This window comes from Microcaecilia unicolor, chromosome 1 (assembly GCF_901765095.1).
Source record: "Microcaecilia unicolor chromosome 1, aMicUni1.1, whole genome shotgun sequence".
Taxonomy (NCBI): domain Eukaryota; kingdom Metazoa; phylum Chordata; class Amphibia; order Gymnophiona; family Siphonopidae; genus Microcaecilia; species Microcaecilia unicolor.
The window spans coordinates 689,140,234-689,154,269 of NC_044031.1; the positions used below are offsets into that span (position 1 = coordinate 689,140,234).

General features: G+C 40.1%; 1 protein-coding gene across 1 annotated transcript in view; it reads right to left on the reverse strand.

Moving 5' to 3' along the window:
* TLN2 (talin 2) overlaps positions 1-14,036 on the reverse strand; it is a 523,010-nt gene that overhangs the window by 331,085 nt on the left and 177,889 nt on the right. Inside the window, 1 exon segment of the mRNA XM_030188409.1 lies at positions 9,460-9,523. Within this exon segment, the coding sequence (XP_030044269.1) occupies positions 9,460-9,523 (64 nt within the window).

The window sequence follows — 14,036 nt, forward strand, 5'->3', positions numbered from 1 at the left end:
TTCTGCAAAAATTGGGGAACCCTGATTTACAAGGTATAGTACAGCAGAAACACATGGAAATCTCAACATGTAAATGAAAATAGATAAGATGTATTTGAAATGACCTACCATTTCAGTTGATGCACAAGACTCAAACTTTGAGACCCCCCAGTTTCATACTCCTCTTTAATAAAATTTTTTTTATATTTTTAACCAAAGCCAGTGCAAGGATATTAGATACCCTAGATGGATCTTCAACCTTGTCAGCTTACCATAGCTTTCATCTCTCTGCTTTCCAGCACTTGGATTACACTCATTATTCTGTTCTATATATTTTATCTTGGGGCAACATTAAAATATGTTTAGCATTGTTCCCTTCACATACATTATTCTTGACTGAATTAAAACAATTTTTTTCCTTCAGGGAGATTATGTATGGACTTGCGCTCATTTGATTTGGCATTGAAGATTGCGATGGTAACAACTGAGCCAGAAAGAGGGAACGACCAGTTCCGCACAAGGACTTCCTTCAGTACCTTATGTAGAGGAGCCATCACAGCTTCTTTAGGTGGAGAAAAAAGTTCAGGACCTCGAGCATCTTAGCCCTGGGCTCATCCTCAACCTCCGCAGGGAATGGAATGGCCGTAGTCATTTCCCGAACAAAAGAGGTAAAGGAAAGACTCTCCAGAGGAGATAGTCGCCTTTCAGGTGGAGGGGACGGTTCAGAGGGAACCCGATATAACTCATCAGAAGAAAAGTACCTGGGATCTCCCTCTGACTCCCACAAATGCTCCTCTTCTGTATCGGATAATACCTCTATCAGGGAACTCAGAGACTGAGCCTGCCTCAACGCCAATGATCGACATCCTTGATGGCGATACTGAAAGGTGATGCCTGCATGGACTGCGGGGAAGATTCCTCCACCAACATCGAAGGGGAGTCGTCCTGGGTGGCAGCCTACACCGGTGCTACAAGCGGCACCGAGGACGGGGACCTCACCGCAGGTAAAGGGCCAGACGCCGCTGCAGCAGACGGTACGGAAGGCACAAGCACCTCCAACACTGAAGAAGACCGACGCAGCAGTCCTTCCAGAAACTCTGGAAGCAGGGCCCAGATGTGCTCTTTGAGAAGGCTGCTGGCGCCTGTGGTAGAATCTGCTAAGGTTCAGGAGCAGGTATCGGGCTGCCAGGAGACCGACACATCGGCACCTCCTGTATAGAGGGGGAGCGGTCCTCTTGGTGCTGACGCTTCTCAGGTGCCAAGTCCTTCGACGCCCCAGAGCTGCCGGCACCGTGTGTTGAAGATCAGTGACAGTGCTTCTTTGCCTTTGCTCGATGCCCGTCACCGAGGCTCCTCAGTGCTGTCGAGGACGACGTGGAATCCTCACGTCTCCTTGGGGTCGGGTCCGACGATGGTTGGTCCCGGGGGGCCTGCATAGCAGGAGGCCTCAAGACAGGTGGAGAACCACTCGATGCCTCACTGCTTCCAGCGCGACTTGGTTTCTCAGCAGCCAGAACTTCTGCTCCCGGCGTCGCCGACCTCGGTACCAATGTCGATGCCGACGTTGAAGGACTGGACTGAGCCCCAAAAAGTTTCTCTCGCTGGGCTTCTCGAGACACTTGGGTCCGTTTCTTCACACAAAGACACAGACTACAAGCAGCTGGGCTGTGGTCGGGCCCAAGGCACTGGATACGCAAGGAATGGGTATTGGTACCTGAGATGGTCCGGTTGCACCGAATACAACGTTTGAAGCCGCTGGATGTCCTCGATGACATGGAAGGAAAAACAGCCTCGGTGAAATCAAAAGACACGATTGTGCCAAAAAAGAAGGCACAAAAAAGGGAAGAAACCCAAACTTGCAGACTAAAGGCCGGCCATGTCAAAAAACAAAGTAAACTTAAAAACAGGACAAAAGAAACTTAGAAGAAAAACTTAGGGAAACTTCTAATTTTTTTTTTTTAACAAGATAAAAAAGTGAATAATCTCGTGAAAAATCACTGTTCAGAAAACTCTTTCCCAGGCCTCAACAAGGAGCACAGGAGGAACCTGCCACACCTCGTCACGGACGGAAGTCAGTGCGAGCTGCACGCGTGCCAGAAGACTGGCAACACTTTTTTTTATTTTTGCTTTTGCAAAATGCCGATTCCCGGGCTGACGTAGACAACGACCCACTTGTGAGAATAAGCAGCCTGCTTGTCCTCGAAGCAATCAGGGTTACTCCATTGTTTTATCTAAATATCGAATTGACTCTTATGAGAAACTTCATTCTTGTCCTCCTAATTGCTGACTATAAACCAATTAATGTACCTGGAGTATGTGGGAGTCACGGGGAAGACACAGGAATAATCTTGTTTCTTTTTTTCTTTTAAGGTATTACACACAGAATTTTACTTGTAATACCATATAAACTCAAATATAAACCTGTTTGAGTATAAACCGAGATAGCAGTTTTTCCCCACAAAATGGGGGAAAACGTAACTCGAATATAAACTGGAGGGGGAGGGGGTAGATTCACATATAAGGTAACTTCTTCCCACCTCTAATGACAGACATTTCTTACTGCATACTCCCTCCACTTCCCGCAGTTATCAGCATTTCTTGCTCCGCTCCAAGTTACCAGATTTTATTCACAGTTCCTACCTCCTTCAGCTGCTGCTTCCGTGCTCCCCCTCCTCCTGACCCACATTGAGCTTTACTATTCTGGTGCTCACTGAAGCTAACACCAGTGCTGGGCCCTTGAGCACAGCGAGTTTATCTTTTAGGACCATTTTCGGAAAAAAATAAAATCCAAGAGAAACACGCGTAAAAATAAGTTATTGGGATATATGGGGATGGGGGCAGCATTCTTAGTAGATTGGTCACAAAGACATCCCAGCAGAGCAGTGGGGCACCCTAGGAGGCACAGAAGTGGACTTCACATAAAAGGTCCTAGATACATATCACACCGTTATCCCCTTATATTGTATGGTCTCCAAAATCTACCATACCCAACTGTACACCACTAAAATAGCCCTTATGCCTGCATATGCCACCTCTATGAAGGTACAGTAGGTTTTTTGTGGGTTCTTGAGGGCTCACAGTTTCCAGCACAAGTGTATCAATTAGAGTGGGATATAGGCCTGGGTCCCCTTCTGTACAGTCCACTGCATTGACCACTAGGCACAAATATCTAATGTTTGCAAAACTGAATTCTATGTTCTTCAGCAACTCAGAGCCATCCGGCGATACTTTCATTTTGATGATTTTCATTCACTGATTCTGTCCCTAGTGATCAGTACTTGGGTCAACATTAAGCAACTTCACTCACTACAAAATGTAGCTATTCATCCGCTATGCCATGCCAAATGCCGCAACCATGTCACCCGTTTACTGCAGAAATATTACTGACTTCCTATGAACCAATGCATCATCTTCAAACTGTTAACACTCACATTTAAGGCCTATCGAATCAGTCTTCCCCAGTACCTATCCTCTCTCACCATTCCTTATTCACCTGCATGCCCTTCTTCACTCCTTAAATGACTGTCACCTAGTCTTGATGGGTCCTACATTTGCTCAATTGGAATCAACCAGGCATCGAGCCTTTTTCGTCACTGCTCTGTCTCTGTGGAATTCTATTCCTCCACATGTTCAAGCAGAGCATTCATTTAAAAACTAAGTATATAACTACATTAATGTTGCCATATTAGGAAGACTGAAGGTCCAGCAAGCCCAGCATCCTAATGCCAACAGCGGTCAATCCAGGTTACAAGTATCTGGCAAGATCCCAAAACAATACAATACATTTTATGCTGCTTATCCTAGAAATAAGCAGTGGATTTTCCCCAAGTCCACCTTAATAACGGCTTATGGACTTTTCTTTATCGGAAGCTAGCCAAACATTTTTTAAACCCCACTAAGCTAACTGCTTTTGCTATATTATCTGGTAATGAATTCTGGAGTTTAATTATATGTTGAGTGAAGAAATATTTTCTCTGATTTGTTTTAAATTTACTACTTCATAGTTTCATTGCATGCCTCCTAGTCCTAATATTTTATAAACCTCTATCATATTTCCTCATAGGGAAGTCATCCCATATTCTTTATCATTTTCATCACACTTCTCTGTACTCTTTCTAATTCCACTATATCTTTTTTGAGATGTGGTGACCAGAATTGCACACAGTATTCGAGGTGCGGTAGCACTATGGAGTAATAGAAAGGCATTATAACATCCTCAATTTTGTTTTCCATTCCTTTCGTAATAATACCTAACATTCTATTTGCTTTCTTAGCCGCCACCACACACTGAACAGGGAATTTCAACGTATCATCAACGATGACACCTAGATCCTTTTCCTTGTCGGTGACGCCTAATGTAGAACCTTGCATCACATAGCTATAGGTTGGATTCCTCTTTCCCACATGCATCACTTTGTACTTGCTCATGTTAAATGACATCTGCCATTCGGATGCCCAATCTCCCAGTCTCGTAAGATCCTCTTGTAATTTTTCACAATCCTCTTACGATTTAAGAACTTTGAATAACTTTGTGTTGTCAGCAAATTTAATTACTTCATTAGTTACTCCCATCTCTAGATCATTTATAAATATGTTAAAAAGCAGCGGTCCCAGCACAGACCCCTGGGGAACCCCACTATCTACCCTTCTCCATTAAGAAAACTCACCATTTTAACTCTACCGTTTTGTACCTTTTAACCAGTTTTTAATCCAACACTATCTCTTACCCCATGACTCTCCAATTTCCTCTGGGGAACTGAGGAACTGAGTTCAATTCCCACTTCAGGCACAGGCAGCTCCTTAACCCTCCATTGCCCCATGTAAGCTGCATTGAGCCTGCCATGAGTGGGAAAGCACAGGGTATAAATGTAATAAAAATTAAAAAAAATAAAATAAAGTACTTTGTAAAATGCCTTTTGAAAATTCAGATACACAATATCAACCAGCTCACCTTTATTCACATGTTTGTTTGCCCCTTCAAAAAAAATGTAGTAGATTGGTGAGGCACGACACCAAAATCCATGCTGGCTTTGAATCATTAACCCATGCTTTTGAATATGTAATTTTGTTCTTTATAATAGTCTCTACTTTTTGCCTGGCACTGACGTCAGGTTCATTGGTCTATAATTTCCGGAATCATCTCTGGAATCTTTTTTAGAAGTCTGGGTTACATTGGCCATCCTCCAAACTTCTGGTATCATGCTTGATTTTAAAGATAAATTACTTATTACTAACAATAGTTTTGCAAGTTCATTTTTCAATTCTATCAGTACTCTGGGATGAATATCATCAGGGATGAAGGTCTGGCTTTTTACTCAAGCCTTTGCCCCAATGTAAAAATAAATAACGAGGTGGGGGGGGGGGGGGGACCTGTGCAGTCCATGAGGTAGTTCTCTCTTTTTTCTGTACTTTTGCCATCTTTCCCCCCTTTTGCCTGTCCCCTTTTTATGACCCAACCCTTTTCTCTCTCCCATGTGTCTGGAAGTGTTTTCTGGTATGATTATCTTTCCTATCAAATTTGTAGTTCCTTTCCACTTTAAACTGTTTTGATTTTTGTAAGCCGCTAAGATCTGCTTGTCAGTCATGGTGGTATAGCAAATCTAATAAATTATAAACTATAGGCTACTCCAGGGACCTGCTTGCTGCTTTAATAGGTCTGACCATAATATCTGAACCTGTCAAAGAGGCTGGTATGTACTTTTTCTTTCATAGCTTTAAGGGATGGGAAGGGGGGTCAGGAAGGGGGTTTATGCCTTAATCCCTCCAGTGGTCATTTGGTCACTTAACTGTGATTGAAACAGATCTATCCAAAATCTTACATTTGGGCCCTAGACATTTTCGTTTTGTTCCATTATTGCAGAAAAACAAATGTTGGTGCTGCCCATGTCCCACCCAACCCCCCCCCCCCCCCCCCCCCCGACACATCCCCCTGACAATTTGGAGGGACTATGGAGCAAAACATCTAAAACTGGGGTGTTGAAATTTTACCTTGGATGTTTTTGAAAGAAAAACATCCTTCTGCCGCCTTAAAATGTTGTTTGTATATTTTTCTCTTTGGAAAATGAGCCCCTTTATGCATTCTGTGTGTAAGACTAGCAATATTTAGCTGCTATACATATAGCTGAGCAGTTTAATTTCTGAGTCAGTCTCCGTGCTCATGTAAATTAAACCATTTATCTACATGGACAGCAACTATGTTATGTGCTTAAATGCTATCAGGGTATCTAAGTGCCATTCTGCAAATACCAGCTTAACTTACATAGCACATATTCACAAGGGGGAAATACACAAGGGCACAGCATGTGCGAGACATAAGTGGGATTCTCGCTTGCACATTACAGAATACTGTAAATTTTGCAAGTTCTTGCCATATTTAGGCATGGGCACTTACATCAGCTCTATGGCTGGCATTAAGATAATCAATGCACTAATTCAAATTCCTGTATGATAAACCAAAGTTGTCATGTACTATCTTACATTTTATCGACAATAGCAATAATTCTTCAGGTTTTAACCTAAATATTTCATTACCAGGATGGCTTCTATGAAATTGGAAATCATACGCGTCACATTATTGGCCACTTGACGTTTTTAGCATAAACTAACTGTGCAGTTTTAATCAACTCTTCCAAAGCTGCACAATTGCTTTAGGTGAGGGCTAGATTTACTGATGTGCTTTAACAAAATAAGACACACTAATTAGAGCCATGTGTGTACTAAATAAATAGGCCCCATTGACAATAACGGGCCCAGAGTTACTTAACGCGTGTTAAATTAATGAATGATTACTAAATCATTTATGGGGTAGTTCAACAAAACAGTAGCCCGTAGATCCTAGGTTTGCTGTTTCAAAGCCAAAGAGGCTTATTTTTGAATTAAGTAGGTCTTTTTTGCACCCGAGTAACTAAAGACTTTTTTGGATATGAGGAAGATTACAACTGCCACCACTTGATTAGTCAAATTGTATATTTAGAAATGGCAGAATAATGTTCATGTAAAGGGCCTTTCCTGGCTTACCTTTGTTTGACTTGTAACCACTCGCCTCCACCTACCCTCCTCTCTTCCTTCCCGTTCACATTAATTGATTTGATTTCTTTATTTATTTTTTGTCTATTAGATTGTAAGCTCTTTGAGCAGGGACTGTCTTTCTTCTATGTTTGTGCAGCGCTGCGTATGCCTTGTAGCGCTATAGAAATGCTAAATAGTAGTAGTAGTAGTAGTGTTTGCTGCACCCTACTCTTTATTGTGGTCTAATTAAGAGCTATGATTTTTTTTCTTTTTACATAGTAACATAGGAACATAGTAGATGATGGCAGAAAAAGACCTGCACAGTCCATCCAGTCTGCCCAACACGATAAACTCATATATGCTACTTTCTGTGTATACCTTACCTTGATTTGTATCTGCCATTTTCAGGGTTCAGACCGTAGAAGTCTGCCCAGCACTAGCCCTGCTTCTCACCACCGGCTCTGCCACCCAATCTCTGCTAAGCTTCTGAGGATCCATTCCTTCTAAACAGGATTCCTTTATGTTTATCCCACGCATTTTTGAATTCCGTTACCGTTTTCATCTCCACCACCTCCCGCGGGAGGGCATTCCAAGTATCCACCACTCTCTCCGTAAAAAAATACTTCCTGACATTTTTCTTGAGTCTGCCCCCTTCAATTTCATTTCATGTCCTCTAGTTCTACCGCCTTCCCATCTCTGGAAAAGGTTCGTTTGCAGATTAATACCTTTCAAATATTTGAACGTCTGTATCATATCACCCCTGTTTCTCCTTTCCTCCAGAGTATACATGTTCAGATCAGCAAGTCTCTCTCCTCATACGTCTTGTAACGCAAATTCCATACCATTCTTGGAGCTTTTCTTTGCACCGCTTCAATTCTTTTTACATCCTTAGCAAGATACGGCCTCCAAAACTGAACACAGTACTCCAGGTGGGGCCTCACCAACGACTTCTACAGGGGCATTAAAACCTCTTTTCTTCTGCTGGTCACACCTCTCTCTATACAGCCTAGCAACCTTCTAGTTACGGCCACCGCCTTGTCACACAGTGAGATGCAGCCCATCGTTACAGTATAGTCTTTTCTTTTTCCATGTATTGCCCCATCCTCCTATGTACCTAAATCCTTCTTGGTGATATTTAATCTTTCTTTTTCTTCTCTTTTTTTAAAAAAACTTTTTCAGCTCTGTATTACCTTAAACAAGATATGTCTTGTGTTTAATGTTGCTAAAATCATTAAAACAAAAATTTATGAATGTTAGTAAATCTAACCCTTAGTGTTATACAAACTGAGATTAGCCTTCTAGAAGAAAATAGTTTTAAACTGACTAGCAGAAAGTGAACACAAAGTCTGAATGTTGTCAGGTTTTTTTTAGTAAGGGTAGCAGGTCTAACTTTAGTGCAGATCCTTTACATAACCCTGACAGAGAAGGCTAGGTTTTAAGGAGGGGTTTTAAGGAGGGGCTTCCAGAATGGGGTCACAAAGCCCATGCTTGTTGGGGTCATTACCTGGGCAGACTATCCATAGAAAGTTTTATAAGTGCTGTTTTACAAATATACGGCCACATGGTAGTGGATTAATACCCTGCTTCAGCTTAGCTTATCTTGCCTGTTTGGCAGAATAAGAAATCAACCCCAGAGAGCCAAATACTGCTCTTATAAAGGTACTGGTTGGCCCCTCTACAGAGCACCCAAAGGACAAAGCTGCAACCCACCTTTTTCTTTATAGAGGCTGATGCAACATTTTATCTTTAAATGGACCAAAGGGGATGGAAAATTAAAGCACACATTGGTGGCTAAGAATGACAATTTCTTACTTATGGAGAGGATGAAAAAGAAGATAAAGGAAAGTGGCTGTCTGAGTGGAAAGATATTGAGTGTTAACGACCAGCTAGACAAAAAGGATGTGGGGCAAAATAATTTAATTCTGGATCGTTTGTTTCTTATAAGGATGTAAATTGCTTTTGAATGTAAATTCATCTCAGGAACTCAAATTCTATGTGGCCAGACCTTTTCTCAGTTTGCTTCACTTCTATGACAATCAGCTTTGCCAGGGTCAAAGAATAAGACTCACCATGCATAATACATAAAGCTAACCCTAGCAAAACAAAGCTGTACACTTTATCGTTACATTGCATAACAACAATTAGGGAGTCTTTTACTAAGGACCACTAGCATTTTTACCCTGCGCTAAAAATCAGCTGGTGCTAAACGAACCTTAGTAAAAGAGCCTCTTAGCCTCCTTCCATTGTAAACTGTAATGCAGTTCTAGTGTGATAAAATCAAATCCTTAAGAATATTTTCTTTTTTTTTTTTATTATCATACAATAGCTACATTTTCTCTTACCCCTTTTCAACACAGGACTAACATCCCCATTTCTGAGCTCACCAATAAACTTCCAGATGTCATTTCACCAAGCCAGCCTACAATGACCAATTTATGTCCCACAGCAAGTACTTTACATACTCTACTTTACCTGAAATACTCTCTTCTCTGCTCCTCTTTGTTTGATATATTCTTTAGGTAAAAACTCTTTTAACCTGCAAAAAAAATAAGAGAAAAGAAAAAGGCCCAAACTTTTATTATTTCATTTACTAAAGAACAATATTAAGATACTACAAATGAAACTACCTTGACATAATCTTTTTTTTCTGTGCAAATTTTTATTACCTTAGTCTACTAAGTTATAATACTGCTGTAATATATTTACATGCTATATAAAATGCATATTGCTAGAAGAGTGCAAATTTTTATTTTTATTACCTTAGTCTACTAAGTTATAACACTGCTGTAATATATTTACATGCTATATAAAATGCATATTGCTAGAAGAGTGCCTTTCTCCTGTGAGGCACTCCTCGGTTTCAGCCTATCCAAGAGTACCATTTTGGTTAGTTCAAAGAAAATTTTATGAAAGTATTTGCTCTGAACTGCCTTCATATGCTTGCCTTGCCAAGAAATCAGCTGTTACAGAAGTAAGCAGACATTCTGCCACTCAAATTGCACTACTGAACATCCTGGTTGGATACATACCAAAAATAGCAGAGAGGCTGGTGGTACCTCACAGACTAACCAACTACTGTGCCATGAAATTGCAAGGACAAGGTTACACTTCATTAAATGCATATGACCCCATGCACCAGAGGACAACACCCATGATTTAGGCCTGTTATAGGACAGAATAGTTGCAAGAAAAATTGTCTCAATTAAATGGGACAGCTTTCTGAAGTTGGTTGGATGAGTTTTTGATTATTTTGAGGAAAATGAGATTATGTGGCTCACCTTTGTATGTGCTTCTGGTGTGGTTGATGAAGAAAGCTGGCACCGTCATTACTGAATATAGTTAATATCTCTTTAAAACATGGAATTTTTCTTGGACCCTTGAAAAATGCAACCAATACTCAGTTCCTAAGGACACATCTAGTGGTTACTTTATGGTGGATAATTATACACCAAATGGGTAACTACAACTTGTTGGGAAACTACTTGAACAAGTAGTCAACTGGCAATTGACTGAGGGCCTCTTTTACAAAGACGCTACCAATTCTCGATGTGGCAAATGAGAGGAAGCCCATTCAATTCCTATGGGCTTCCTCTCATTTGCCACACAGGAATCACTAATGTGACTTTGAAAAAGAAGACCAGAGTATTTGGATTTGTAGGTGGTTTAGCACACAAGCAGATGGATTTTCTTGCTAGTTATGAAACAGAGACCATGCTGGCTAAACTTATCTGATAAGATGTGTAGAGGCTTAGGTCGAGATGATGACAGATTTATTACTGAGTTGCACCACCAAGCAGGTTTTGATACAGTTGACTGTGAAATTTTGTTACATAACTTTGAAGAGTTGGAAGTAGTACATATGGTTTAAACCTTTTATAATGGAAGAACTCAGCACGTAAGATGGAGTACTATGTATTCTCCATCTAGGTTGGTTGAGTTTGGAGTACAGCAGAAATCTACTATATCCCATATATTTAATGTGTATCTGAAATAATTGCTAGCAAATATGAGGGATTCTTACATGCATGCAGATATTTACATTTTCTGCATGTTCTCTGATAAGGAAGAGGTTGTAAGGAGGGTGAAACAGGGGTTGAGAAAAGTGGACAAATGATTGTGTATGAATAATCTAAAACTTAAACAAAACAATCAAAAATGAAGCTGCTATGATACATAGGCCTAGGCCCTTGACAGTCTGTCCAGAAATTTGGTTGAGTGAACCTGTCTTGCAGCTGGTGGAGGTGGCTATTGTAATTCACTGGATGTGGGGATACCTAGGTATCAACTGCAAAAGTTACAGATGATACAAAACACAGTTACAAGGTCCTTACAGACACTAGTGTATGGGAGCACATCTGAGCTTCCAGTGGAGCAGAGTAGATTTGTAGATTTAAATATGTTAGCTTAATTTTTAAAATACTCCTTTGGTTAGCACAAGATGCTCTGGCATCATGTATTCAATCAATATAGCTTCAAGTTTATTTAAAGTTTGATATACTGCTCATCAGCAGACTACTTGAACAGCGTACAATTAATAAAAACATAAAATGGTAAAAAGACAACTTACAATTATGTAAATACCAAGAATCCACTATAATAGAAACTATGTACAAAGGTTCAATTAATTAGAAAGATTCTCTTGTCCCACACAGCAACCCCTCAGTATAAACAACATTTAGGAAAGCAATAAGAGGCTATAAATTTTGAATAGGACTCCAATTAGAGGTCAAGTGCTAATGAATTCCAAAGACAGGAACCTATAACACTAACAATAGCACTCCTTATATGATCTATGACAATGTGCCAGTTAGGACCTTATGGGTTATCTCAAAAAGGATTATTTGAACTTTCGGGGGTATAGTGTTGAGTGGTACAAGAAACTACCTTTTTATATGTGGGCCCAGCTTTATGGAATAAAATTTCTGATGAGGTGAGAGACACCACCACTAATCTCTTGCAGTTTTTGAACAGCATAGGGCATAGTTACTTGTTAGCAGCTTAATTTAGTTAATTAGCATTTTCCAAACCACCTTGCAACATTAATTAACAAAGAAGTTAATAAAAGAAAGAAATCAGCTTTAGGATGAGAATCAGATGTGCAGCACATGGTGATTTTCCCCCTAAAGGCCTCATACATGAGCCATATGCCAGTTCAAAAAAATATTTTGAGTCCTTGTTTAAATTTTGTAATGGAATCTAAACCTCTCAGTTGCTCCCAGTACTGAAGAGAAGCTAAGGCACCTGCTGTTGAAGCAAGGAAAACTACAATGGCGAGTATCTACTTTCATTTGATTCTACTTCCTCTCACTTGAGGATAAAGCCCAACTCTGGGATTCAGTTTTGTCCACTGCATGTGATATTTTTGCTCCTTGGACATCTTTCAATTCTACCCAGAGGAAACAAACTGTCCCATGGTTTACTTATTCTATAGTATTGCAGCAGCACAAGCTCAGGCATATTGAACTTCAATGGTGGAAAAAAAACATATTGATGCTTTGTTGATGGCTTATAAGTTTTCAGCTTTTGAGTATAAGCAATATATTCAAATAGTTAAAAAGGATTATTTTCAGCACAAATACTGCGGGCTCCCCAATCAGCCACATTATATAAAATACTTTTGTCTTTAACTGTCAAGCCCCATCAGTTTTCTGACTTAGTCCCAACTGCTCAGAAACCTGTAGCTCATTTTTGTGCAAATATTTCGGCACATCACTGTTCTTTGTCCCTTAGCTCTTCTAAAGCACACTCTTTTCAGGATAATGCTTTCATATCCAGCTCATTTTCTTCTTTCATTCTTCTGTCTCAGGCAGATTTGGGGAGGGTATTGGCCTCTTTAAAGTTCATCATGGTTCTATGATCTCATCCCGTCAGGCTTAGTTAAGCGTTTTTCCAGCTTGCTCCTAGTATTCATGCATATGATGGTTGTGGAGAGCCTGGATAAGGGCCTGGTCCCTCTTACATGGAAGAAAACCTCCCTAAATTAAAGAATTACAATCTCAAAGATGCTGATGTTAGTAATTGCTGGCCAATTGCTAACTTGCCTTTTTGGAGTAAGCTGACGGAATCAATCGTTCTTAGGCAGTTAGATGATTTTTTGGATCAGACTCAGATTTTACATCCTAACCTATCTGGATTTAGGAAAGACATAGTACAGAAATGGCGCTTGTAGGGATTACTACTTTTCTATATCAGTGTTTTGCTCAGGATAAGGTTGTGGCTTTTATATCTTTAGATCTGTCCTTTGCATTTGAAATCATTATCATAATCTACTTTTAAATCATTTACAAGAAATTGGTATCTCTAATTCAGTATCGGCTTGGTTCACTTCAAATTTCTCTGGTCATACTAATACAATACACTGGCGAGATTCCCAGTCTAGTTCTCCCTTCAGGGGGTCCTCAAGGTTCTCTTTTGGCTCCTATAATAGCTAATTTGTGTTTTTTTTCTGCTTCATTGGTTGGCTCAATCTGTGGGGGTCTTATTTTGTACGTCTAAGCTGACAATGTTCACATTTTATATTCTACTGATCATACCTCTGTGGCAGATATACAACTTTGACAAATAAATTTGATTCACTTGCTTATTGGCTCACTACACATAAGTAGAAATTGAACCATGAAAAATGTTTGGGGTCCTGTTTGCCACGTCTGGTCCTTATTATTATTATGAGGTTCGTTGTCAATTGCAGGTGGCATGAATACTTTTCATCCCACTGTGAAAATTCTTGGCATTGAATTAGGTCAGTATTTTTGGGACCAGATACCCAGTGTTATAAGAAGTATTTTTTATAAATTTAATCTATTCCATTTGCATTATTTTCTCTGTCTCAGCCTTGTGAGTTTTGCTTCATTCGTTTGGATTCAATTGGATTATTGTAATGCTTTATATAATGGTCTGTGACAATCCAACATTAGTTGACTTCAGTCAGTTAAAACATAAGAACATAAGTGTTGCCATACTGGGTCAGACTGAAGGTCCATCAAGTCCAGCATCCTGTTTCCAACAATGGCCAATCCAGGTTACAAGAACCTGGCAAGATCCCAAAACAG